Source organism: Gambusia affinis, linkage group LG17, assembly GCF_019740435.1.
Source record: "Gambusia affinis linkage group LG17, SWU_Gaff_1.0, whole genome shotgun sequence".
NCBI classification, from domain to species: Eukaryota; Metazoa; Chordata; class Actinopteri; order Cyprinodontiformes; family Poeciliidae; genus Gambusia; species Gambusia affinis.
The window spans coordinates 9,052,963-9,080,374 of record NC_057884.1 but is presented as its reverse complement, the minus strand read 5'-3'; the positions used below and the strand labels follow the sequence as shown (position 1 = coordinate 9,080,374).

General features: G+C 37.8%; 1 protein-coding gene across 2 annotated transcripts in view; it reads right to left on the bottom strand.

The window, feature by feature from the left end:
* Positions 1–443: 443 nt before the first annotated feature.
* Positions 444–27,412, bottom strand: part of LOC122846821 (mucin-2) — a 47,558-nt gene continuing 20,589 nt past the window's right edge. The window contains exon 3 of one of the 2 annotated variants that reach the window (XM_044144015.1): positions 444–1,419. In XM_044144015.1, coding sequence (XP_043999950.1) covers positions 1,230–1,419 — 190 coding nt within the window. In that variant the 3' untranslated portion in view covers positions 444–1,229. The remainder of the gene's footprint in view (positions 1,420–27,412) is intronic. The other variant, XM_044144014.1, reaches the window with a different exon arrangement.

Below are 27,412 nucleotides of genomic sequence, written 5' to 3'. Positions count from 1 at the left end.
TTTTTTTGTTTGTTTTTTTTCTGAATGAATGACCACAGGGCTGCACAGTGGCGCAGTTGGTAGAGCTGTTGCCTTGCAGCAAGAAGGTCCTGGGTTCGATTCCCGGCCAGGGGTCTTTCTGCATGGAGTTTGCATGTTCTCCCTGTGCATGCGTGGGTTCTCTCCGGGTTCTCCGGCTTCTTCCCACAGTCCAAAAACATGACTGTCAGGTTAATTGGTCTCTCTAAATTATCCCTAGGTGTGAGTGTGTGTGTGAATGGTTGTTTGTCTTGTATGTCTCTGTGTTGCCTTGCGACAGACTGGCGACCTGTCCAGGGTGAACCCCGCCTCTCGCCCGGAACGTTAGCTGGAGATAGGCACCAGCAACCCTCCCGACCCCATTAGGGATTAAGGGTGTATAGACAATGGATGGATGGATGAATGACCACACATCCACCAAGCAGCTGTGGTAAAATACTTTTATAGAGCATTAATCCATATCTGAAATAAAGCATCCAAGCAGCTCTGATACATACAGAACTCAATTCACCATTTTTATCAATTCACATATACTTTCTATGCAAGTATGTGGGACTTTTTTTTGTGTGTGTGTGAGCACTGTATGTACATGTAGACACATGTAATATTTCATCAGTTACAGTATAATGAAAGTTTTAAATCGGGTCATAATAATTTTTTCTTTTAAATGTCACCTGATATAAAAGCTGGTGTGCTGACCCTCATTAGTCCATAAAAGAAAAAATTCAGTCTCTTTCTCCCCTTCCCCATAAATTCTACTAATTTAACCTTTAATAAATATGCTCTCTTATCTGCTGTATTGCCCCTTTCTCCCCATACCTGGATAGTATATATTCTCTTTATGTCTCCTAATAGCTTCCTGACAATGAGTTATATGGCAGACTAAACTTTTGCATTTCCTTGAGTTCAGCATTTTTTTTCCATCCTGCACCTGGATCAAATTTGTAAGTGCTGAAGATGCATTTTAAATAAAAAGACAACAGAAACAACATGTGCAGTCTAGTGAAATCATTTCCATCATGTCTAACAGAAGCAGATTAAAAACTGTTTCTCCCTCATAGTGATTTGTTTGCATCTTAATCATCCTGGTAATTTCACAGTTTTTTTTTTCTACTCCCCCACAGAGCAAAAATTTTTTATTTATTTTTTTGTAAAGAAGCATGTGCGGTGCATTACAGTAACAAAATGTCTCCCCCCCCTACCCCTGACGCTCAGAGGAACCAAAAGCACTTCTTCCGGTTCTTCTTGGTGGAGGCAGGGGGCCGCATTAGTTGTGGAGAGTCCTGTTGTTGAGGTGTTGTGGCCTGGGAGGTGGGAGTCTGTGGTGAGCCCTCTGGAGGGTCACCCACCTTCCAAGTTCGTACCACCTGCCCTTCTTGCAGACGGAAATCGTGCTCCACACTGAAAAGAGGATTTACAAAAAAAGCGATAAATATCAGAATTTCTTTCTATTGGTCACATGAAGCCGACAGAAAAAAAAAATAATTAAAAACCACTGCTGTAAACTTCCCCAGGATCAATTATACCTTAGAATTACAATTTTATATGGAAATGTGTTTCAAATAATGGATACAGACAATGAAAGAAATTACATTGTTACTCAACATCACATATTTAGAAAACACTTATCCAAGAAAATTAAAATCCCTTTGAGTTTCTCTCTTTGGCGTTGATGCACCTTTCTATGCTTCCAATTTGTGTGAAAATATCTCTCTTCAGAAACAACTTACAGTACTGTAGAAGCATGTGTTTACAGCAATACTTTATTATACACTATATTTCTCATGGGTTTTTGTGTTCAATCTCTCCAAAGGATTCATAGCTCGGTGCAGATTTTTTAATATATCCCTTTTTTGTCCTTGTGAACATTTCTTCAAGTCTTGTTTCTGTTTTGTGTAGCTCTTTGAATGAACCTCTGCTTGAAAAACAACACATAAGTAATTCTGAGTGGTGCTGAGTCATGATGCAAAATGGAAAGTTTTTTTATTAGTGAGGTTCACCTTGATCAGGAAACTATTTCTGAAGAAGAGTTGGGAAGAGCAAAATCTTTCAGGTTGCCTTTCGGTGTACATACAATACACACCCATTGGCACCAGTGGTAAAGATGTGTACAAATTTAAAAAAAAAAATCCTTTTGTTGACATAACAATCTGTCATTGGAAAAAAAAGTGAAAATATAACCTTGACTTTAAGTACATTTATTGAGTGCGTAAAACGAAATTAGGTTTATATATATATATATATATATATATATATATATATATATATATATATATATATATATATATATATATATATATATATATATATATATATATATATATATATTTGTAAAAACCCACCATTGCCACAATTAGTGGGACCCCTGCTGTCACCAACCCCCTTTTTGGATAGTTCTTAGTCATCTCATGCAACATTTCACAAGGCTGTAGAGAACAGAAGGATCTTTGACCATTTCTCCTTGTTGAACCTCTCTTGATCCTTACCACCTCTTTTAAATTAGTGGTTGAGACTCACATGGCCATGACAGGTTTCATGTTTAAGCCATTTCTGTGTAGATTTGGCCGCATATTTCAGATTCAAATTCTAACAATGTAATAACTCCTCATTTCCATTTCTTTTAAACTTTTAAAATGAAAACATTCTTGGTTTCTCTGGATTGATATTTAAAATCTCATGTAGTTACAAACATGTTATGCCATGATCTAACAAGTTTCTAAAGATCTGTGGAAGAGAAATAGTCAAACAGCATCCCTCCTAGCAATATAAACCTTTTTATATTGAAAACAAGAATTTAGTGATCTTTTGGAATAATGAATGAAGTTGGTGACACATCTCGATGGGGGACAACGAGCTAATGTAGCGCCCTATGAATAACTTACTGATATTTAAACAAATATTATTGGTATGTTGACTTGCTGTTGACGATGAAGCAACAGCGATAAACATCAATCTCAAACTCCAGGGGGTCTTTGTCCGTCTGTCCAGGTGAGGTGGTTTTAGATACTGAAAAGTTAAAACGTTTCAGTCTCATTTTACTAAGTTAGAATATCCGTACCTACCATCATAACTTTAGATTTGTAATGGTAAAGCAGAAATAACTTTCCACCTGCATGCCTTCCAGACTTTGTGGGCCCAAAGTACCAATCTTTTGGAATAGCTCACCAACACTAATCTTTGTTTTATTTTTCTGTAATTATTTTAACCAGAAAAATATTTTTTTATGGACACTGTGATGTCAAGATGCCACACGTATGCATTTCTCTCAACATTTTAATACTTTTTCAAATTTTAAATATGAACAGGTTTTAGAAGGTGGCCTCATCCACGTAGGTATTTTCTGATTTATCAAAATCAACAAAATCTACCGTGCTGCTCATGCCTGGCATGTTAAATCATCTTGTAACTCAGAAACAAGCTTTTCTCCATGTGTGATTTTACAATGTTAAAAATGAAATGAGAGTCTTTTCATATATCTAGTCAAAACAAACAAAATATCATGAAATAATAATAAAATCTATAAAATGTATTAATGACAATGCATGCAAATTTCCCTTTTTCTTGACAGGCACAAAAAAAAAAAAAAAAAAACAGCACATAAAGAGAGACCGCTGCGACATTCAGAAGTGTCTGGCACAACTTCACCTACTTTCAAGGTGTAAGGAGTGGGACACCTTGGATGTCTACTTGAAACAAAAGCCTTTTTTGAAAATCTAACTTAATTTGGATTCACCCCACCTCTAACCCTGCTTGCAAAATTCAGAAGTCATGCTGGGTATCCTGAGGAAACCTGTTCGCTCTTTAAAATTGGGTGATGCGTCTCGCCCGTAGCTATGGTTAGAACACAACTCCAAATTGCTTTGATGTAAAGAGCAGATACTCGTTTAGAGAAAGGGAGCAGAAATTGGGTTATCTTAATGTTTTCCAAGTCATGCTGGGCTGAAAACAAAAGTAAAAAGAACATAGCCCATAACCAAACATCTTCTCAAAGAGGAGTAACAAAAGCTTATAAAAAAAACAAAACCCTGAAGTGCTTAGAAAAACCTTTGGGGTCAACCAATAACCATTGGGTAAACGTCTTACATTTAATGCACTCTGCCCCATCCTATTTTGTTAAAGTGCATCTCATATTTTCCTTATATTTCCTCAGTTCAGTGAGTTGTTTTTTTTTTTTTTAGAAATAAAGCACAAAAATGTGTCCACACGAATCAGTTCCTAACTGATGTGAAGCTGACTGTTCAGCCGTATATCTTAATTGTAAGATAAACTGATATGTTTTAAAACCACATTGGTTCAAAAAGGAACCAAAACGATTTCCACTGTTGGGTCAAAAGAAGATTGGACTCAGTTTATTCCAGAATCACATTTGTTTATTCTAAGAATCTGGAATTGCAAATAGATGAGTGAGGTTACTGCTTTAAAGTCTTTTTCGACATCAAGTTTTCAGAAGGGTTGAAATCTGGACTCTGGTTTTCGATACATGAATGAAAATGAAGTGTATTACACTCCCGGCAGTCTTCATTTACAGTTTAGGGCTGGTCATTTTGGCGTAAAACACGTTTATATTGGTCAAATCTTTGGAGAAAAAAAAAGAAAAAAGGAAGACATTGATTTCTGAATAATTTAGAGAGTTTTAAAACTTTGCTTAGGTTTTTTTTTTTCCCCAACTGCATTCCCATTTTGTAACACTTTTTGAAACTTATGCCTGCTTTAAAAACAACACAAATAATTGTGAGTGGAGATGAGTCATGCTGGACAATGGATAGTTCTCATATTGGAAAAGTTCACCTTAATCAGGAAGCCGATTCTGAAGAAGATGTTAGAAAGAGCATGGAGTCATGTCATAGCTTAGATGCATGTGTTGCTTTTTCCATATGTTCCTTATAACATGTGTGCGTGTGTGTGTGTGTGTGTGTTGGAATATAATTCAGAGTTTTTCTCATTTTTACCGATGAAGGAAATATATGAGTTTGTATTGAAGTGCACCAAATGTTGTTTGTTAGAAAGTTTGCATCTTTTCAATAGCTACAGTGGCATTTGGCATTATCCCAGTTTATTTGCTTAATTTACTATTTGGTCTTTGAAACAAAAACACACTTTCTTTACTTCTCTTTTTTAAATTAAATAATTGAGGTCACAGAAGCAGTCAACTTTATTTTATTTTTGTAGGAAATTGATTTTTGCCGAACCTAAAGGGAAACAATCATTCTTTGTCTAGTCTGATAATTTTGAGATCTACTGTTTTAGGAAAACAAGCTTTTTTCAGTCTTGATCTGAGGCTAAATATTGATCTTTTGATTGGATTGTTTTAGGATTTTAAAGTTGTCTAATCTTGTTTTGTTGTCCTTTTGGCTAATGATTACTACACTACGTCACCTCTTTATTTTTTTTGTACTACATCAGGCAATTAGTGAGTAGTTAACTCATTATTGATAATTACATGTTTGCTTGACAAAGACAAATTTTGTAAGCCATTCAATACTGAGTTACATCACTTTTCATAGGGTAAGATGGATCCTCAAGTGGGGAAAAACAGTGAAAGACAATGATGAATCCACATCTGGTACCTTCTACAGTCCATAATGAAGACTTTGAAAAAGTAAATCAAGTGCAGAAAGGCTGAATGTCGTCAATTAGTTCCAACAGCAGAGATTCTGGGGTTGCAGTCGACGCAGACACCAAAAGAACAAGTCAGCAAGGTGCACCGATAGTCACGTGGCACCTTAGCTTTGGGGCTTCACTGACAAAATGAGATGTGAGCTCTGCTGCGCTGCCTTGGAAGCCATCAGTAAAAGGTAAGCAATAATAAAGAAATGCATCTGCAATACAGGAAGAGGAAAAGATCAGCTTGCTGACTTAGTTTTGCCAGCACTTACATGTTTAGTAAGCATTCCCCCTATTAACGGATTCTTCTTTCCTTTTTCCCTTTTTTATTCACTTTCCTTCCTTGCTATTTTTGCTTATTATGCAGTGGCCTAGTTAGCCGGTGTTTCTCATCACAGCGCAGATGCTGGAAATAAAGAGGACTCCCTCGGCAACGATACAAGGAAAGAAATGTTGCAGAGGAAGCAACGAGGACGGCGCTCAGCAGTAGGAACTGAAGTTTTTAAAGCAAGAACAATGAGGACTCTCACATTCGCATCCATCTCGCTCCACAACTCCCACACCCGCAGTCACTCAACCACTTTACTACGGATGCCCACTGCTATTCTAATGCGCAGCAAACCTAATGAAACCTCGAACTTCAGAGAGGAGCACGATACGAGCAGAGTGGATGTGGACAAAGTAAACAGTGGAAGAGTGTGTGGGTTCAAAGAGCAGTGGAGAGGATTTCTTCCCTTTGCAATATTTACAGCAGGTGAGGGGAGAGGGGGCGGGGAGGGGAAACGTTCAGCTAAACTCCAGTCTGGCAGTCAGGACTCCGTCACAGTGGAAAAAAATATAAAATAAAAAATCCTCCAAAGCTGTGTCAAATGAGGGAACAATGTGTGGAAAAACAAGTCATGGAAGTTATCCGTGGGGTTGTGCTGCAATGAAATAACCCAAATAAATAAAATATACCATTCTCTCATCTTCACTGCCACTCTATTTGTGCCACTACACACCCCGGCTCCCTGAAGATCTCCTCTGTGACTCGTCCCCTGCCTCTACTGTGTTCTCTCTTTGTGAAAATGAATAGCCTCGGACCATGGTAATGTGTGATCAAGGCACAGTGGCTCCGCGGGGGGCCGGAGGGAGAGGGGGCTTCCTACCCTCAGCCAGAACTATCTACTCACTGAGTTCACAAGCTGTGGCAGGCAGGAAGCTGTGAACCTTACATAGGTCTCCCCACTGCTCCTCTTTAGAGCGCTGCTCACATCTCTGTGATTTTTTTGCTCCCGGCTTTCCACAAACTCAAGTCCTGCCTGCGGGCAAGTTAGATGTGCAAATCATGCAACCTGGTATTTTAGATGCAGACGTACCATGATCCAAAACATGAACAACAGGCATCCAAAGGGCATATAACAGGAATGTTTAACATTAATGAACAAAACAAAGGAATTTTTGATTTTAGAAATTTCTTTTCCAGAGGTGAAAAATTATTATTTTTCTTTTTTCTTTTTTAAGAATTAAACATATAATGGGACGTCCTAATACTTTCACATGACTAGAAATTGCTCAGCCAAAATGTAAATAATTTATATTTGAGATTAACTTCGATAGATCATGAGAATGAATGGTTTATGAGTCTTAATCTCTCTCTTTAACAGCTTAGTGTTGCTGCACATTCAAGATCTTTGGCAAACAGAATATGTCACCAGCTTTTAGCTCCCGATTGCTTAGACCGACCTTTCATCAGTGTTTGGTAATACTCAACACTGTTATGTAAACTAGCCTCTTATTTTTTGTTTGTAAAGCCAGCTCAAATGGGAGGATTACGCAAGGTTCAAGGTAAAGAACAAAGAAAAAAAAAGTGAAACATTACCTGTGAATCTCAGAATCCATCTTTTTTTTAGTTGGAAGAAACTTCCTTTTAAATGCTCTAGAGGTTGCATAACCCTGAATAAATTAAAAAATAAATCATTTTATGGATATGTTATCAGGAGTTAAATGTTTTTAACTTTTCAAACCTTATATTTGGATTTTGGCATTTAAACGCAACAGCTGGAACAGATGAAGATAAGTATTTGGAGTAAATCTGATCAAACATAATCAATACCAAACTTTATACTTTAATGTGCTTCATTGGACTTGAGCATAAATATGCCACTTGAGTTATAATATTATCTCATTATTCTGGCTGTTTTTCAGTCCTTAAAAGAACTGTGTGGGAGATTTAGCCATAAAACTAAGTTTCAGAGTTAGTTTTTATTTTTCCTCCTTTTTCACTTCTCTGGTCATTATATCTTTACTCAATGATTAACATGGAAGCATATTCACCCACATCCTGGATCATTTGTGACTTCCTGTGTGCTGGTATATTTCTCTTCACAAACCTAATAGTAATCTCATTTATTCTCATGCCCTTGCTCCTTCGTCTACCAACTCCTCTGCTATTCTGCAATTCCTGGGGATGTGCACACCTCCAACCAAGCTGTCAATTTGGCAAACTATTTTTCAATATTTTTTGTTTTCTACAGGCCTCAATGAATTAAAACCAGCTCTTAGAGAAGTTGTGCACAGAGACTGTCTCAGCTAAATACATGAAATGTGATGGTAATGATCGTGGTTACAACAACAGTTTTGTCAATACATTGTTTTTTATGGTTCATAAAATGATAAGTTGTAATTAGAAATTGAACTAAATGGTTTGGGATAGAAAAAGTTCAATCTTTGCATTATCCCTAAGTCACTTTCCTAAACTCAAGCAAATGCTGCCAGTTCATCAAATGAATTAAGAGGTTGTTTGGCTGAAAGCATGTAAGCATCCATACATGAATATTGGTCAGGTACCACGATGTGGCAAGGACTTGCTCTATACTTTCTGTCCTCTCACACAAATCTGCAATTTGAGTATAAAAATTAAAGTGAGTCCAAAGTCAACCCTCATTAGCTGAAGTTTGTTGCTATTCAAGTCAATGGCATGCTACCTTTTTCCTACCGAATGTCCTTACCTTGTTCATTTTATTCCATCCTTGGAGATTTAAAACACAAGCCTCCCTCTGGCTGCAGTCGTTCAGTTTGGGAGACAGAGACCTTGCCCAGGAGCTTTACAGCGGCACATCTCAACAAGGGGTTTTGAATCAGCAGATTTGTGGCCATGCCACACTATGAAATTCAAGGTTGTTTGTTTATTGTCATTCAGTTAATTAAAGGTAAACAAACAAGCGACAGAATTAGCTTCACCGTTTGAGATGAACAACTTTACGTTAGCGGTTGAATTTGTAGCGGCGAAGCTACTGCTTGTGTTGTGTTGTCGCTGTGCAGCCGGCAGAAAATATACGATACCTGCACCACACTGCACTTTGTGTAAATTAGGATGTTAAATAAAGTCAGAATGGATTTGGGCTACTATTTGACTAGATGAAAATGATATTTTAAAACTGTATTTCAGACACAGTAACCGGGCAGAGCCTCATCTCTTTTTTATACTTCCATCCATAAAACATTCATTCAGCCACACCAGCAGGAGATCATCATTTCTCCTCCGTCTCTCATTCTATGAAGAGAGAGTTTCAGCTGAAACATAGTAGGGCAGAGGCAATCAACATGAAATATCTTTCCAATTTTCTCTCCCACCATATAGGCTGAACATCCTTGGGGGAAAAAAAAAGATCTTTGCATTTTGTCAGAAGAGCTTTCAGTCTCTGTTAGGATCCATGACTGTAGATCACAACATGTTTTTACTCTGAAATTCCAGATCCCACTTACACCCTAACACTCAAACTATTTGTTCCCTCCTCATACTTTTGCATTAGAAAACTAACTACAGAAAACAAAGTTGGAGCTTTAGGGTTTAATAATGAGTTATTTGCCAATGATGGAGTCTCCTTGAGCAAGATGCAAGAATTAGCCTGCTTCTAATTCGCTTATCAGATTGTACTGACTTAAAGAATGAATTGGATAAAATGAGGAAATGTATTCTACTGGAGCAAATCGTCACCTAAAAGGTTGAGATTCTTCTCTAACTGATGTCCTTTCCCTGCCGTTATTTTTCACATTTAATCTCTTTGCTGATCTTCTGCAGTTTTAAAATGCAGCACAAAGTATCAAGGTGGAATTGTCTTTGGTGTTGCATGTCCACTTTTATATATATATATATATATATATATATAGTTTTTCTTCTGGTAAATCTTGTAGAAAGATTCCCACATAATCCTAACATATTCCAAAATCATCTCTCTAAAACTTTGGAAGGCATCCTTACCACATCCCCAATCCACAACAACTTGCTTCTTTCAATCCAAAGCAACTCTGAATCTACCAGGTTTTTTTTTGTTGTTGTTTTTTTGTTTTGTTTGAGGCACTCGGTTTCTCGCAGAATACCTTATTTTTTTCTAAAAGGTCATGTGTGTTTCTGCTTTGCTCTATTAAAGGCTAACACAGATAAACACAAAAAAGAATTTCAGAAATGCTAATTGAGAGAAAATAATTAACCTGACATGCATGTTTCTGACTGATAGAGAAAGTTGGGAGTGTGAATGGTGAGGCCGTGGTGCAATACTTATTTTCTTCATACTCTCCCAACTCTCTTTCTTGTTTCTGTGGATGAGCTGCTTCCTGACAGGCAGCGAGTAAGACTGATAAAAATCATTTCTGACACGAGGTCAGTAATCCCCAGTTCTCCAAACGGAGGCAACTTCTGTTTACCTCTATATCAGCCACCATATGTCTACTGACCCAGCTGTCGCGCTTCTGAAATTTACTGGCATTTATCCAAGTGACAACAAGTCTACATGGGGCTCCAAGCTCAACCTGAAGGTAAATTTACTGCAGGTATATTTGCTGGAGACTTTTGGGACAGTAGTAAATCTCTATAGGAATGCATTTACTACGAACTCCCTCATGTCCAGCAGTAGCCAAGCCACCAAACTTTAGGGTCCAGGGTAAAGTCTTTAAATGTGAAGTGAGAGTCTAACATCAACTCTAAACTCAAACAAAGGATTTGCTACTGATTGCAACAGAGAAAGTGTGGCCCACCACAAGTGATTTTAATTTAGACATTGTAAAATGCAGTGATTAAATCATTCGCACATCCATTACCGTCTCGTTTGGAACAGCAACGCAGCAAGACTGAAAGACGCTGCTGCGTATTTAAAGGAGAGCTTTATCTATGTAGAAAAAAAAGCATAGAAGGCAGGAAAAATCATCGATGACCTTCAACATGCAGAATTCAAATGTTCATGGCAACTTCCAATATGACAAGAATATAAAGTTTTTAACATGTTAAAAAATGTCAATAGCCTACAAAAGCAACTGGAATGACATTTTCACCAGGTGTCTGTAACTAACCCAGGCTTCTGCATGTGCAAAGATAACAGAACTAATAGATAAATCTGGACATGCTTAATACAGTGGAACAATAAAGAGAAGAGGGAAATAATCGTAAGGGATACTCTAAAATTCATGCACTACTCACAGGAAGAGAAAGAGGTGGGATTAGCAAGTGCTATTGTTTCAAAGTAAATAAATGTGTTCAGACATGGTCACCACAAAGGACTCTAATGCAGAAGAAGAAGCAGCCAGGTGAAACATGTTTAAAGTTTCCTCTGAAACATTTGGGCCAACCAATGAATTGGTAGTTATTGAATAAAACAATTTCAGGCAGGCTTTAGCATTTTAACACTGAATTTAAATCACAGGAATAGCCTGCTGAGGAATGACTTCATCCGATTATCCACTGGATTCTGACTGAAGATGGACGGACGGATGGACGGACGGACGGATGTAATGAAATCGGCATCTCGTGATGACAGCCTCACAAAGCTAATATCAACTTTCGTTAATTAAGTTGTTATCCTGAAGAATTACATCACATCTAAAGATCATGAGATAATTAAAGCAGCATCTCAAACATGACACCCAGTCAGCATAACAAAGTTTTGCTGAAACACCATCTATCCCTGTGTACCCACTGAGTTATCAGATGAGTTTTCATCAAGCTCAAAGAGCCGTAATTTATCAAGCTCAAAGGGCCCAGAAAGAAATCTAATTAAACATCTGAAGATAGAGGACTTCACAAACATGATAGTGGACTCCGGCAAGTAGCACCAGAGATAGATTTCCATGATAGACTGAGAACAGCTTGGCTGGAAGACACAGTGGAGCTGAGGTTAATTTTATTACACTTCTCATCCGTACGAGTAAATGACGCAAACCGATGTTTGCTTAAAAAGATGAGACGAAGGACCTGGAAGGTTTGAGATCAAAGAAAATCCCCCGCCTTGTAAATAAACAGGCCAAGAAAGGAATGCTAAAGAAGCCGAGCATAAGGACTGAGGAAGAAGAAGCAGATGTAGGCCAGCAGCCTACAGCCCATTCAGAGCACCTGCACTGGCTGGAGGTCCGACCTGCTCCTGCATTTCAGCGCTCAATGTCTTGTGTCATCTGGAGAGCTCACACGACGAAAAAAGGAAACGGGTGGAGGAGGGGTGTACAAAGTGCATAAATGAGACAAGATTGCATACTCTGAACAAGAAGCCAGGGGGGAGCCTTGCAGTCATGAGCATCCAGGGTCTGTTGAAAGGGATAAAAAAAAAAAGCCTGTTTGCTATGAATTCCCTTCCATGACTTGTTTACTTTAGGAGGTGGCTGAGCACACATGCTGCTATTGTCTAAATGCCTTTGTTGGGGGCTGCTGTGTGTATCTGATTATCTAATGTGGCGTTTTAGTAGAAACAGTAGCTGAGACAGATATGCAAGGACAATGTCATGCTCTTGTAAGAGTTACCATGAACTTGTTCAAATATTTTTCTCATTTTCTTTGGCTGTGCCTGTCAGAGTCATGGTCTGCTCACATTCTGGCTTACTTTCGATCCCGATTGGCTCAGATAAAGGCAGCCAGTGACACTTGAGATTTAGAGAACAAATCCAAGTTCAACCTAAAGTCTTGTTTGCCATAAATGTGCAACAAACAAACAAAAGAAAACTGAATATGGAAGACTGAAAACTATTCTAGTGAAAAACGCACTGAATGGTCGGTGTGACTTGACAAAAATTTTTTTTTACCACTTCAGTCTTTAATTAGTAATGATGAGGGGGAAAAAAATAAGTTATTTAAATAGAAAGTGACTTTTTAATATAACATAAAATATTGATTTATTGGTTTTTAAATGCCACTTGAAACATAAAGTGCTGACTTCCATCTGTGATTTATTAGCGAATACTTTGAGAAGGGGCGCTTTAACAGTAAATCTTTTCCATGTCCGCAGTTTGCAGACACAGCACCGTTTCTGGACTGCTGAGCAGGATACTTTGAACCAGGATGGTTAATCAACCCTTCTTTTGTGTGAGAAGAACCCCAGCACAAGTAATTTCGTTACAGTTGTGTTCAGTGTAAATCTCAAAACTACCACACGGTACTTTTTTTGTGCAGGAGAAAAACAAAAAAGAAAAAAACGTGTGGATTTTTGTTGACTTTTAATGAGAAAAACATTTACTTTTGAGCTCCCCTGGGGCTGCTGCAGCCCAAATTTAGCGCAGCATATGTGTCGAGGTGTGCTTCCCCAGTCTGTCCCAACATTCTAGCCAGGATTTTCCCTCGGCAACCGCCCACGATCGATATTCACCCAGAGCTCGGCAAGCGAGCAAAACAAAAGAACTGCACACCTTTGGTGTTTATTGCAAAAGTTGATCCACCGTTTTTTTTTTTGTTGTTTTGTTTTATTTTGGTTTTTTTGTTTGCTTGTTTTTTTCAGAATATTGCAATGTTGAAGCAAAGGAGCAGCAAGTCAGCTGAAGTGAATTAGAAAAAAGAAAAAAAAGAAAAAGGTGCTGGCTGGCTGCACACAGCGAGGTATTGAGTGACGGCTGCTGGAGCGGAAGCCTCTGATGGATGAGTGGCTGTTGAGGAGATGTGACAGAAAGAGGTGTGACGGCATGATGGCAGTTTGCCACCTGAAAAAAAAAAAAAAACAACAACTACAAGATAGCATCAATCAATCCCATTTCCTTCTAGGACCACTGATGAGCACAGACTAACACACTGGGGCTTTCCTCACTGTTTTCTGTGAATGAGTATGTGTGGTTTTGTTTCACCTCTTCCAGCTTTTTCAGATGCCACAAAGGTAAAGGGCTACTGTGAGTTAGGTTTCCAAGGAGCCACTGCGTAGGTATGGGAGAAATGAGGGTTTTAGGAACCTGATTGTAAGTCTGTTACATCCAATATTTATGTCTAGATATTATGATGCATCTTATAAAAATCCCGCAAAACTATAAGCGAGCTGCAACAACAAAGCTGACCTTTATAAACCCACAAGAGAGGGAATTTTCAGACGCGCTGATAATATATGAGAGTCAAGAGTGAATATATATTATGGAGAAAAATGAGAGATCCGTGTGATGATGCTTTATATAAGCAACTAGCAAAGCTCTGAAGATGGTAAAGATTTCATAATACCATGAAATAATTTCTTTAAACAACCAGCACCTGCCTTTCTTAAGGCTTGGGAACTCAGTAATGTCCAGCTGCTGAACTGGACAATTTGCAGTGATAGTCCACAACAATTCAAATTTCTGCTTTGAGTTCTAGCTTATATATTCACCACATCACCATACAGGCTTAGTGGCATAATAAACTTACTGTAGACTAAACTAAAAGCAATACCAAAATATCTATTCTACTCCAAGATATTTACAATTAATGAAATAAAAAACTGTATTTTGACTTTGTACTGATTAATGATTCCAAAGTCACAGAAAAAACAAGCTGGTTTCAGATTTGGATAAAAATACTAAACAAAATCCCAACTCAAATATGGCGTTGCAACTCTCAACACCCAAACTTTGATGATGTTTACCCAGACCAATGAAAGGGCTATTATAGTTTAAGTAACATTCACCCTTTCTCCAGGACAGGCAATCTGTAAGAAATGTAGAGTTCAGTGTTTTACCCAAAGACACTTCAACACGAAGCAAGAAATAAATTTGCCAAACAACAACTGCAGCTGCATTCATGAAATGCTGGTGCACTCTTTTAAAAACAATTTCATTTCACTTAATAAAATGGGACAAAGAAGTATGCACTTTTACTGCTACTTAATCGACATAAGCACTATTCAAATGTTTCATCAATAACATTACTTAATTTTATTCCAGGCTATGCAGAAAATCAATCTCTAATGAAGAATTATTTAATACTGATACACTTATTGATGAGGATTCTTCAGGTTGGTTGCAAACGATGTACTATGAGCTACTTTCTGATCAATTTGGCTCAAGCTTATTCAGCCACTCCTGGAGTGTGCATATCAAATTGAACATTTATCTCCCCATAATTAAGTACATCAAAATCAATATGGCATATTCTGCCCTGATGCAGAACAGTCCAGAATTTTACACCCCTTTATTCTATTGCACACACACTATTAAAGAGTGGTACGTCAAAGCACCACAATATGTGCTCCAATACAGGACAAAATAAGAAACAATGCAACACAAGCTATGTTGGGTTATACTAGAAGAGTGGTTCCCAAAGATTTCCCCCCTATGGATTACAATAAAATCCCCCCTCCCCAAAAAAATCAAAAAAAAAAAATCAACTGGGCACACACATCATTCCACCAGACATAAACCTATACATATATTTTGTTTTCAAACTCCACTGAAGTTTATTTCACACTTCAGGTTGCAACAAAACACACTACAAACCATTTTTACAGTGAAACACTTTTCCGTAACTGAAGATATGCAAGGCCATAAAAAAGATTTCAAAAGCAGATTCTTTCTAGAAACCTCCTCTGTATTGATTTTGTTTTACTTCCCAGAAATTCAAAAGTGTTAATAAATGGCCTGGGACATATTACTTACTGATGCATTATCCCTTAATAAATTCAGGAGCCCTCAGTTTTTGGGCCTCTATTGCAGAGTAAGGCAGCGGACGCTATTAGTAAGTTGAAAAGAAATCTCAGGTTTGGATTCAGCATTTAATATCTCATTTATTGATCGCCTCTGATAATGACAGAGGCTCAGCGCCAAGCAGGAGGAGATTGAGAGTGGCTGCATGGTGAATGAGCTTCAGGGATCTAATTTAGCCGTGAATGTGATTCGAGTGTGATTAGTATTTATATGACACATCATCCACATTAGGCACTGCTTTCCTGTTCCACATGCCACTCTTGATCTTCCTCTCCCCTCCCTGTTCAGAAGACAAGGCACAACGGTGATAGGAACCATCTGGCTCTCCGCTGCTGGCACGAGTTCGGCTCAGTGATTATTGCCAAACAGCATGAACAAGGGTTTTCACTCTCCCCCGCTCCTTGGTGTGTCTCCCTCTTCTTCTGTTTCACACCCAGCACTATATCTCTCGTCACCTAAGCAAAAACAAACTCACGTGTCGATGAACACAAATTTGTGGGGACGTACGGTAATTTTGTGGTTACCCATCTCCGCTAAAGCATCTTGTTTTTAATGTATGAACAGCCTAGGCTGTTTTCTTCCTTGCTGTTACTGAGTCAGGAAAAGTACGACCCGAATAATCCTCTTCAGTTCTTCTTTCTTATTTTCTTGCCATGGAAATCTATTGCTCCTGCGGGCTGATCCTTTCCTCTCTGTAGTTTCGTATGAATAGGAGTGATGCCTACAATGTACTTTCTCCTCTCCCCCTGTGAGATGCCTGTTGCTCCACAGCTCAGCCCTGTAGTAAAGATGGATTACTCCACAAGAATTGTGTGCCCTGCCCTTTACGTATTTTCTCACACACCAGTTCTCCATTATCAGCTTCATCCGCAGGGGAGGGGGAAAACGTGCGTGCACAGACACATGGGTATACACATGGGAGCTGCAACACTCGAATCCACACAGGTCTGAAAGCTTTGACAGGGTTGTTAACAGAGGGTCGGAGTCACGAATCTGACAAATCTTTTTTTTTTTCCTTTTTTCGGGGAGGCAAAGACCTCTTGAATCCAGCTAAAGTGAAAACACAATGGCAATTATTTTTCTTTGTCTGTCTTGTCTTTAGTCTGTATTTAACTCCATCCTTCTCTGTTAATATGTGGATAAAATTATTTTTAAAAACTGCATATCGATTTGTCAGCTAAGGACAACCTTGGTTAGAAAGCATTTATGAAAAACATTTTGAAATCTAGGCAGTAAAGAAAGAAAATATGTCTGACAGAAAAAACTCAAGGGGCTTGACCTCAGATTTCAGTAGATTTATTAAATCGTAACCGAGTTGTTTTTCGCTGCTGCCAGCATCAGAGATGCACACCGGAATACATTAAACATTTAGCACAATTTGGTAGCAATTTAAAACTTAGTTGTGAGCAGAAAGCAGTGGGATAGCTGTTTCTGGACAGCTATTTAACAATTAAATAATACAATGTAATTAATTTAGAAATCTAGGTGTGGTGGACATATTGAAATGCCTGCCAAAAGATAATTAAAGAGGAAAACTCAAAGACAAAATAAGAAAAATGAAAGGAGGAAGAAAATCTGTTCTCTTGTACTATTGCAATGGTTGCGTAACATTTTGGAACAAGTAACCTGCCTGGCAATTATAAAATGACCTATTTAGTGCAGCATTTTTGGAATCCAGTAATCCAGTTGGGAAAAAATATACATATTATTTTTTGCAAATGGGTCTCTCGTGGGGTTTTCCACATGAATTTCACACCAAATATTGGAACCAAGCAAAGTATTCCACATAAACAAGCAACTAAATGTATATGGGTAATGAATAAGCTGACAGAGAAATAGGACTGGTCAAGCCTGGTAAAATCTATATTCTTAAGAAAAGCCTTTGTTGCTAATGCTGGCTTCAAGACATTTCTTGTGTGAAGAAATTTGCCTCATATAATGCTCAGGTCCACTGGGCCATTTTTCAAGGTGCTGAGAGTCACTTCATTGCACTGTAATATCCAGCTAATTCCATAAATTTTCAATTGCATTTAAGTTGGGTGATTGACTGGGTCGTGGTAGCAATTTGATTTTCTGAGACATTTTCTGGGACTCTGTGCTTGCTATCATTTAAGTTATGAAAAGTCCTGCCTTGTTTCCTCTGCATTAGATGAGGACAAGGCTTTTTGAGATTTCTCCATTCATGTTTCCTTCAGCCATGAGGCCTGTCAGTACTGTGTCTTGAAAGACAGTACTTGACCAGTGCCGGTCCTCTTTGAAATTTGGTATGTGCAATAACACACACTGAAGAGATTACTTCTGGTCCCAACTCAGATATATGCTAGGTTGTATCTTCCTAGCATTTCGTTGGTTTGTCCAAGAATTCTGAAGCAAACTTTAAGCATCGTTTAACATGCCTTTTTTTCTGCAGTGGAGTGTTGTGTAGTGAAAAGCTATAGATGCTATAGTAGGTGATGCTAGTAGTTTTTTGCAGATCGCTGTGAGCGCTCTTTGGCTGTTGGACAACACTTCTGAATATTCCTCTGTGACAAATATTGTGATGAGCTCCCGGATGTCACCACTTCACAATAACCGGATTTTCTTTTCACTTTTGAATTTCATGAGCCTATCTTGCTTTGAATGAAAGGACTGACTCATATTGTCATTCTGCCGATTCTTGTGCAATCAGAAATTGTAATATAAAAGAGGAGCAACAATTTTGTCTCCAATTGACTCCAATTAATAGTTGTTCCATATTGTTGTCTAAAAGTAGCATACTGCCAAAACCTTGAAACACTAATACCTCCACCATATACTAATTTCCCTTTTTCATAATATCAGAATGGTTTTATTGCATTAAAGTATTTTGTTTCACAGGTAGCAAAAAAACCTGCACAAAAAAATTTGAACATGGCTATAGACTCAACTATATTATCAACACAATTGATAATCATAAACTGATTCAGCATGCTTGCAATTTGTATGCAACAGAGTCAAGGCAAAATGAGGTGGAAGTGAATAAAACATTAAGACAGACATTAAAAATATCTAATAGTTACGTTGTTCTGGTGGTTTCCATTGCTAAAAGCAGAGAGGAGCTGCACAGCTGATGTCACTTCACCATATCTCAATTTTTTTTTTTCTGCAAAACTGCCACTGCCGCACACAAAACTAAGTTTTCTAAATGTCCACTTTACAGCTTTTTACAACAGTTTTATGTGAACTCATAAAAACTTGAAGTGTACAATTGTTTCAGTCCAGATGGACACAATGTGCATAACCCAGCATGGCCTTTACATTACTGCTCAGTTGAAGCAATGACTTGCCAACATGAAAACAAAAGAGACACACACACTTCCTACATTTGTCAGACATTGTGTGTATATTAAGGTCTTTTTTAAACCCTTAGATACAAGGTTTTATCATTCTGCCAATATATCATCAGGTTACTAAGCAGCAATGGCTGAAATCCTGAGATTAACGGAGAAGAGAAACATGTACATTTGACAGTTTTTAACTAAGCTTCATGATACTTAGAATCACGTTCAGAGTTTTGTGGTTTTGTCCAATTAAAACTACAACATCAAATACAACAGATTAACCCAACTCAAAACTAACCACAAATCAACACATCCATAATCAGATGTTAGAACAATTGCTTAAAATCTTGTCTAACTTAATCACTGCTTATATCATTGCAAATCATGCATATTAAATTCATGAAATGTTAAAACCATAACACTATTTCAGAAATTATGAAAGGATGGTTTTGAAAGGTGCACAAAGTCACGGCTGGTTTTTGGTCTTGGATTGTAAATGTTCATGAACTTGAGAGGATGCAGGCGAGAGGATTTTTTTCAATGCATAGCTGAGCATGCAATGTTGCACAATGGTTTTAACATGGCTCAGCCATCTGTGAGGAGCGCAGTCAGAGGGAATCATAAACACAAAATCGAAAATCTGTGAGGGTTTGTGTTTCCTCCTCAGTCCTTCTTCATATAAAAGTACTAAGCTTGGACTTCGCCTTGACAACGGATCCAGTGCATTTTGCATTTAAATTGGACTAGAGCTTGGTGAGCACACACTTCTTAATCTCCCAGCACCCAGTGTATGCACAATTTGGGGGTGTGTCTTTGTGTTAAAGCTAGGTATTTAACAGAGTAGTCATGTCTGTTGGCAATAAGCATAATAATAATGTGTTTCTTTATTTTATGTTCTTTCTTTTTTATGTATGGAGAACATCAATCTCCAAATAAGTGAGAAAGAATGGATTTCCTTGTTAGATGAAACTTACAAATACTTTTTACACTTTCTTGCCCACTATAAAAGTGGGCAAAGAAAGGAAAACTTTCTGTTTTTTTAAGGAACAAATAGAAAGCACTGTACTTGTGATTTCAGACACTGAATGAAGAAATAGAGCTGCCATATTCTAAGAGGTCTTTTTGTAAATCACTTCCGCTCTTTTACACAAACACATAAGCGCTGTCACTGTAAAAATACTACATTATTTTCACAATGACATGCCCATTTTACGCCTTTGCTTCTCACATACTGATGCACTCTTTCCCTTTCATTTTTAAGAACTGTGCATAAGAGTTCATTTGATATTCTCTTCAGCTGGGTTCTCTTTCTTCTGTTATGATAATGCATGAGAATTGTCAATGTTTAATGAAAGACTGGAGGCTAGATACCGGCTGAAGAAATATCCTCACTGTGGAACACGAGAGGTTCAATCTATAATTTTCTTACAAATTATAGATGAAAAATTTCAGAGAGCTCAGATAAATGTGCTCACACTGAGGCCTAATAATTTTTTTTTTTTTTGAGCGATTTCTGCTCATTTGAATGCTAGTTGTCAAGAGTAAACAGCAGAGAAAATACTGGTTGAAGAAAAGCAACCAGAACCGTGTGCGAGTGCCAAAGCAAACTTTTCCCTCTCACCTCCACATTCACCCCTCTTTTCCTGCTGCTTCCACACGCAGCCTAAAGCTGCTAGTTTGCACCATTTCTCCTCATCCCCATTTAGGCGTGAAATGTATTTCTATTCACAGCAGTAAAAAAGGGAGAAGAGGAGGGAGAGCAAAGGAAGTGACACAAGCAATCTAATGGAAAAACCGCCTCTGTCTGATGTCTGTAAAATTGCATATTCCTCTGGATAAAAACCAGGACAACAAGAAGCTGTCTGTGGCTACGGGACAGACTTAGAACCATGTGGAGAATACTTGAATTAGACTTCTGTGCACTTATGGGCCATGTGAGAAAAGAGAAATCAGAGCCGGTGAAAGCAAACTTAAACCCAAGCTGATAAGTGGTACTCTTTGGGTGGAGACAGAGGCGTACTATAGCAGGGCAGCAGTAGATCTTTGGTTTCAGTGGCAGTAAAAACTTTATGCATTATTTCCCCAAGAGTCTCCACGATAGAAAATTATGCTCTTCTGCTACATATGCATTCGTTCAACTCCACAACGGATTGCATGCTGTTTCGAAAATGACTGCTTTGCTGAAACCATATTGATGTGTTGACTGATCTATTGACAGATTTAATATATTTGATGAACCCTAAGTTGAAGGCTGTGTCATTACTTGCCTTAAATAACAACCATAAATAACAAAATCTTATTTAATGGAGGTGATAAATGCATGGTTGTGTTTAAATGAAACCAGAATAAGCTGATGTTATTGGTCAAACTAAATAATCTGAAAATTTAGAGAATATTTAAGGCATGCTTTGGGCAAAAAGTTAAATTATACTAAAATAATATCCAATAAAGAGCACTGTGTAATAATGCTTATGTCAATCAGCTGTCAACATCAATACCTGTTATAGAATATATCCAAATAGAAATGTTAAAATTTTTACATAAAGTCACATTTTACACCTATATCATCCTCCAAAGTCACACCAGTTTTTCTAAAAAAATAATAAAAAAAACAGAACATGTTTGTGCTGCAACAACATCAGAGTGAGAAAAAAATCCCCCAAATCCACACTGAGAAAATTTCGTACTTAACCAACTTTTGTGTTGACTCAATTGATCAACTGTAAAAAAAAAAAAAAAAAAAGGAAAAGATTTTGCCTTCACTAATTTCTTTTGTTTTGGATGCTTTTTGTTACAAACTAATTAAGACAAGAATAAAAGTAATTACAAACAAGATTACAAATGAATTATTAAGGGAAGTAGCACTACAAACAAACCTGGTTGTTTGGTGACAACAAAAGCCATCTAGCTTTCAATGGTTGGTGTTTTATATCGATTTGGGGGTACTTAATTCTCTTCTTTGCTGAATTGTTTTAATTCATCCTCAAAGGATTTTTTGAGTATGAATATCCTGATTAAGATCATAGCTTCTTAATTGGATTCTTGGACAAGGCAACAAAACCTTATTTTTTGAGACGTTCAGAGGTGGATTTGCTGGGAAGTTTTGGATTGTTGTCCTGGTCCACAGCACACATATCCCTAACTTTACGATTACAGACTAACAGTCTGTAAGGTCGTCTTCTTAAGGATTTTTTGCTGGAGAGCATAATTCAAAGTTTCATTAATTAGGGCAGGGGTGGGCACTCCTGGTCCTCGAGGGCCGGTGTCCTACAACTCTTAGATGTCTCTCTGGTCCAACACACCTGAATCCAACAGCTGAATCACCTCCTAAGTGCAGTCAGGTTCTCCAGAGTCCTGCTAATGACCTCATTATTTGACTCAGGTGTGTTGAAGTAGAGATACATCTAAAAGTTGCAGGACACCGGCCCTGGAGGCCTGGAGTTGGCCACCCCGGAATTAGGGGAAGTTGTTAAAGTCCTGCAGCAGCAAAACAGCCCCAGATCATGACACTTTCACCACCATATATTACACTGTGGGTGTGATGTTCTTTATATAAAATATTAGTTTTACAACTGATGGTGTAACTTTCCTAAAATGTCTACTTTTGTCTTGTGATTCAAGAGGATAGTTTTCAAAATATCAATGGAATCAGCAAGATCTTTTTTTGTTTGTGTTTGATGACCTAAAATATTGAAGTGTGAAGAAAAAAGTAAAATCAAAAATTGTCTGTCGTACAGCATATAACAATGATGCTTCCGATTATAAGGTAAGTCTTTTTAATCGCAAAGATAAATTAAAAACTACTTAAGAGAAAAAGAAAGACATTTTAGCACTTCTACCTTAATTTATTCTGCGGCACGTCCGCACATTTCGTCAGAGCAGAATCATTCATCACTCAGAATAAAAAGCAAACATTTTCTAACGGCTAAACGAAGACACCAGAGACTGAGGTGCAGAACACGGAAGGTCTACTTGGAGAGGATTCAAAAAAGTTTGAATCAGACAAAAACTGGCATCCCACTGGCAAAAGGAATATACTTCATTAATTAAAAAAATAATAAAATAAAATAATCTATATATATATATATATATATATATATATATATATATATATATATATATACTATAATTGTTCAGTAATTTCATCTCAGTAACATTAAGACAGCTTCTCATTTGGAGCAGCACAAATCTAATTCCTCTTCTTTCTCAGAACCTTGTAGAACATGTCCTTCCACCTCTATGAATACATTTTGTAGCTCAATCCCCATCAGACTTCTAAGAGCAGTTGAGGAATACATGCTGATTTTTCACTAAAAACTACACTGCAGCTCCCCTCTGTGTCACAAAGGAAGACATCACGGTCTCGGTACCCTACAGTGCAGAAACATGTCTTCTAAATTTTGCAGAGAAAGTTGTCTGACAATATCTCTAAGCATAAACTTTGGTCTTCTTTGTATTTTTTTATAGTGTCAAGAAATTGAGGATGTTCTAATGAAAACTTTGCAACACTCTGAACGGCACACAGTCAAAGTAAACACACAAAGGTTGAGTGTTCAATTCCAGTGTCCTACAACACATTTCATATGTCCTTGGAAAATGCATTCATCCTCTCTGTACTGTTGTGCAAACACATAAAACATGAAAAATGCTTTTCAGAGGCTCCTCAGAGCCTGAGAAAGCAATATCAGACAGATTTTCGAAGCTGGCAGAGACACACTTTAAAATATTTGCAGCTTTAATTGCAGCAAAAGGTTTCTCTATTCAGTTCTATTTGTTGACATAGTTCAATTTACAACAAATGTCATCTCAAGACACTTTACCAGTAGAAGTAAATTCAATCCAATTATACTGATAGAAATCAAATCAGTTACACATATTACAAATTATCAAACAATGCAGGCATCGTGAGTGTGGGATTTAAGCTGGTTAAAAGTTTTCCAACAGCATTCATTCGCCCTGGATGACCTTGTTGTGACAGTGGACTTTGGCGTACATCACATCTTTGACTTTGAAGCCATCTCCCCATACTGAGAACGCATGTAGCGATGTGTGGGAAAAAAGAAGTTCAAAAAAGTCGACTGAGTGGGGCTGAATGCAAAATAACACAAAGACATATTTGCACTTTGAAGGTTTTGCAAATATGAATTATTTCCCTTCCGTTTTGCTGTTATTCCACTATGTCTTGCTCTATTACATAAAGTCTCAATAAAACGGATTGAGGTTATAGCTGAGAAAACGTGGAAAAATTCAAGGAGTATGAATATAGTTGCAAGGCATTGTTTTACAACAGAATGAGGCTGATAGAGAGGAGCTCATGTTTAATATAATGAAGGTGACTTTGATTTCCATTCCAATTTAAGGAGGTAGATGTCAAAACACAAATTTTATGAACGGATGGATGATAACTGTGCAGCATATTTTGTGCTGAAGAGTGTGATAGTGTGAAAGTTTGAACACAATATGTGGACCAGTCTACTTTTCTCCTGCACATGATGCTTTGTGATAGCGCTTGACAATGTACCATCTGAAAGACGTTTTTACAGTGTCTGTGTAATTATCCAAAGATTCCTGCTTACTGGTTGTAATCTATCAAGAAATGTCAAAGAGTGAACCTTCATCCACACAGAGCCTAGAAAGACGTGTCTCTAGTTCATCTTCAACACCATTATTACTTTTTAAAATCTTTTAAAGCCACAGCAATTCATTTTTAATGTGAATGAATATTTCACAGAGCTCTAGAGTTACAAAAGGACAGAGTGGGAGACTCCAGATGATATAAGAGATGTGTGGAACAGACACACAAAGCTATAGCACTGAGTCCAATGTCTGTTCTTACATCCAGTTTGCAGCGTTACCACCTTACACCATGGTCTGAAATGCGGTGCTGTGTCAGAAAGGATAAGAGCTAGGAAGCACTCATAATTAGTTTGTGAAGAACTGTAAGTACTGCCCCAAAGTGTTATCTTAAATCTCTCCAACTGGATTTATCTAAAGCTTTCATTCTAAAGATGTTAGAGACTCCAGCTGCAATCACCCACCTGCACTGCATCAATGCACCTGACATGCTGTGCATACATTCATAGGAATCACCGATGCAACGAGGAATAAAAATGAAAAGAATAAAGAGAAAACAGTATTAGCGGGAAATGAGGCCACAGATAACAGTCAGTAAGCAGGAATGAGGGAAGAATGCTTCCTCAGCAGCCTTTCTTTTTTCTTTTCCTCAATTATCTGCTGCTCACTGAAGACGATGATGGATCGCATTTGAAGGGGGTGTGCGGAGGGGAACTCTTAGTGGACTTGAAGCTTAGCTGAAACCGTATGGTCAAGAGAGCCATTAATCCATCTCAGAGTGGCGACCCATCGAACTCCACCGGCAAAATGCGTGATCGAGCTATAGACAGAGCAGTTGCACAGATAAAGCGGCGGAGTACAGATCTGATTAGGCTCCTGTCTCTGCACACTCCACGGGGATTAAACACAACAGCTCCTTGTTAGACCTCCCCACTTTGTTCCGTATGCTACGTTTGCTGTAAGTGAAAAAATATACCAGGGAGTACAAATCATCATTCCCCTCACTACTTCACACCCCTGCATAGACTCAAAATGTGATTCACATATTAATATGCAGCTAATTTGCTACTGGTGCTGGTTAAATAACACTGGATACATTATGTATTATTCCTCCTTTAACATCAGAACTTGATACCAATAAAACACTTATTTATAAGTCCTGGTTAGGCACAAACTGTTTCACTCTCGCTGGTATCTGCATTTGCATGCCTAAAGTGTCATTTGCATTTTTACATAAGCTTTGCCCAGAACAATGTCCTGAGTAATAGAGAACAAAGCTCTGTGTGCAAACCCACAGTGGCACAGGATCAGTTCATATTTAATATTCAACGAAGGGATTTTATATTTAAAAGGAAAAAAAGGTGCATTCTTCACTAAATGAAGCAGACATTTGATGTTTGAATTTATCAATGTCTCACAGTGATGTGAGGGAGATTTGGGCCACTCTTCTAAACAGACTTTTGTTTCAGCACTACTCTCTTAAGATTGCTGTGCAGCATCTCAGCCTTCTGCAGCTATTCTGCCTTAGAACTGCTGCCATATTTGGGATTGTTGTTATGTTCATAACCTGGTTTGGGATGCGGTAAAGCTGTTATACTGTTGGCCTTGTATGTGACTCTGCACTGCTTAACAGCAAAGTAAGTTTTGTCAAACATGTCGCTGTGTATGACTAGTGCTGTCAGTCAATGAAAAAGCATTTCCATATTCAGAAAGTCTTAAAAGAAGTAATTTTGTTTCAAACAATTTAGAAATGCCAACTATCAATTGGTTGTGCTTTGTTGGAAAGATAACTCACCGTTGCAATAAGTGGGCCACATACTAACTCGGTTTTATTTAAAAGTCCATTGCTGTGTTTTTTTAAACAGAAAGGCTTTTAAGTTATAATAGGACTGTGATTAATCTTCATTGTGCAATATTACCTTGTTAAACTTTTCAGATTTATCACATGCATTAACACATTAACATTGACAGTCCTAATAATGACTATCCACGGTTCCATACATTTTGGAGTTCATTTTGGGGTTTCAGCTTTAGTCTTTTTCCATTTTCATAAACGTTAAAAGTTGGATTCTAAACTCGCCCCATAGGTTCTGAGCGTGAATTATTGGGTTTATTTGCAGTTCTTCTGATCAGTGCACAGTCAAACTTTGGGTTTCTTTTGTTAAAGCTTATTGTGACTCTAGTGGCCTTTACTTTTGCAGTAATCAGACAGGAAATGGGGAAAAGAGAGAAGGAGGGAAGACATGCAGCAAAGGTCTCAAGGTCAGGAATCGAACCGCAGAGGGCTGCGTCGAGGACTAATAGGCTCTATGTACGGGGCGCCCGCTCTACCGCTAATGGACCTGTTTTGAACGGTTTCCAATTGTGAATAATCTTATGTACTATTGATCTTTTAACCCTCCTTAACGTAATGGGCAGCAATAATTGCTTCTTTAAGGTGATTCCGGATATCATCTACTTCAGCACTGAGTTAGTACGCACCTTTCTCTTGGCCTCTTCAAATCCTTTAGAATATGTAAGGACATAATTTGTTTTTTTCTACAGTTGCCTTATGTAATTGTTGGAAACATTGTCCTTCTCACAAAGTAATAAATAAAACCTAGAGGCTTGCACTCAATGTCATTACCTCCTATGCACTCATGCTTAGCATGAATACATTTTAATGTAAATAAAATTAATTTGAGTGGCTTGCTGAAATTATTATGCATGCCATCAATTCTAGTAACGCCTGTTCTGGTAAAGTCAGTACTGTGATTTGTAAAAAAAAACAACAAAAAAAAAAAAAACAGCTCCCTACTGGATATAACAAATATGAAAGTGGAAGAAAATTTAATAATATGAAGACGACTCCTTCAGTTTATGTGTTTATTACCTTCTGTACAAGAAAGTCTAATCTATAGGGAGGAGGCTTTAGAGGGCAAGTTAAAGAACAGCTGCTAAAGCAGCAGGAAGGATTTGCAGGATGCATTCGTATAAACTTTTAAAGTCTCTTTTTGCCCAAGGCTGATAAGTTCACAATAGAAGTA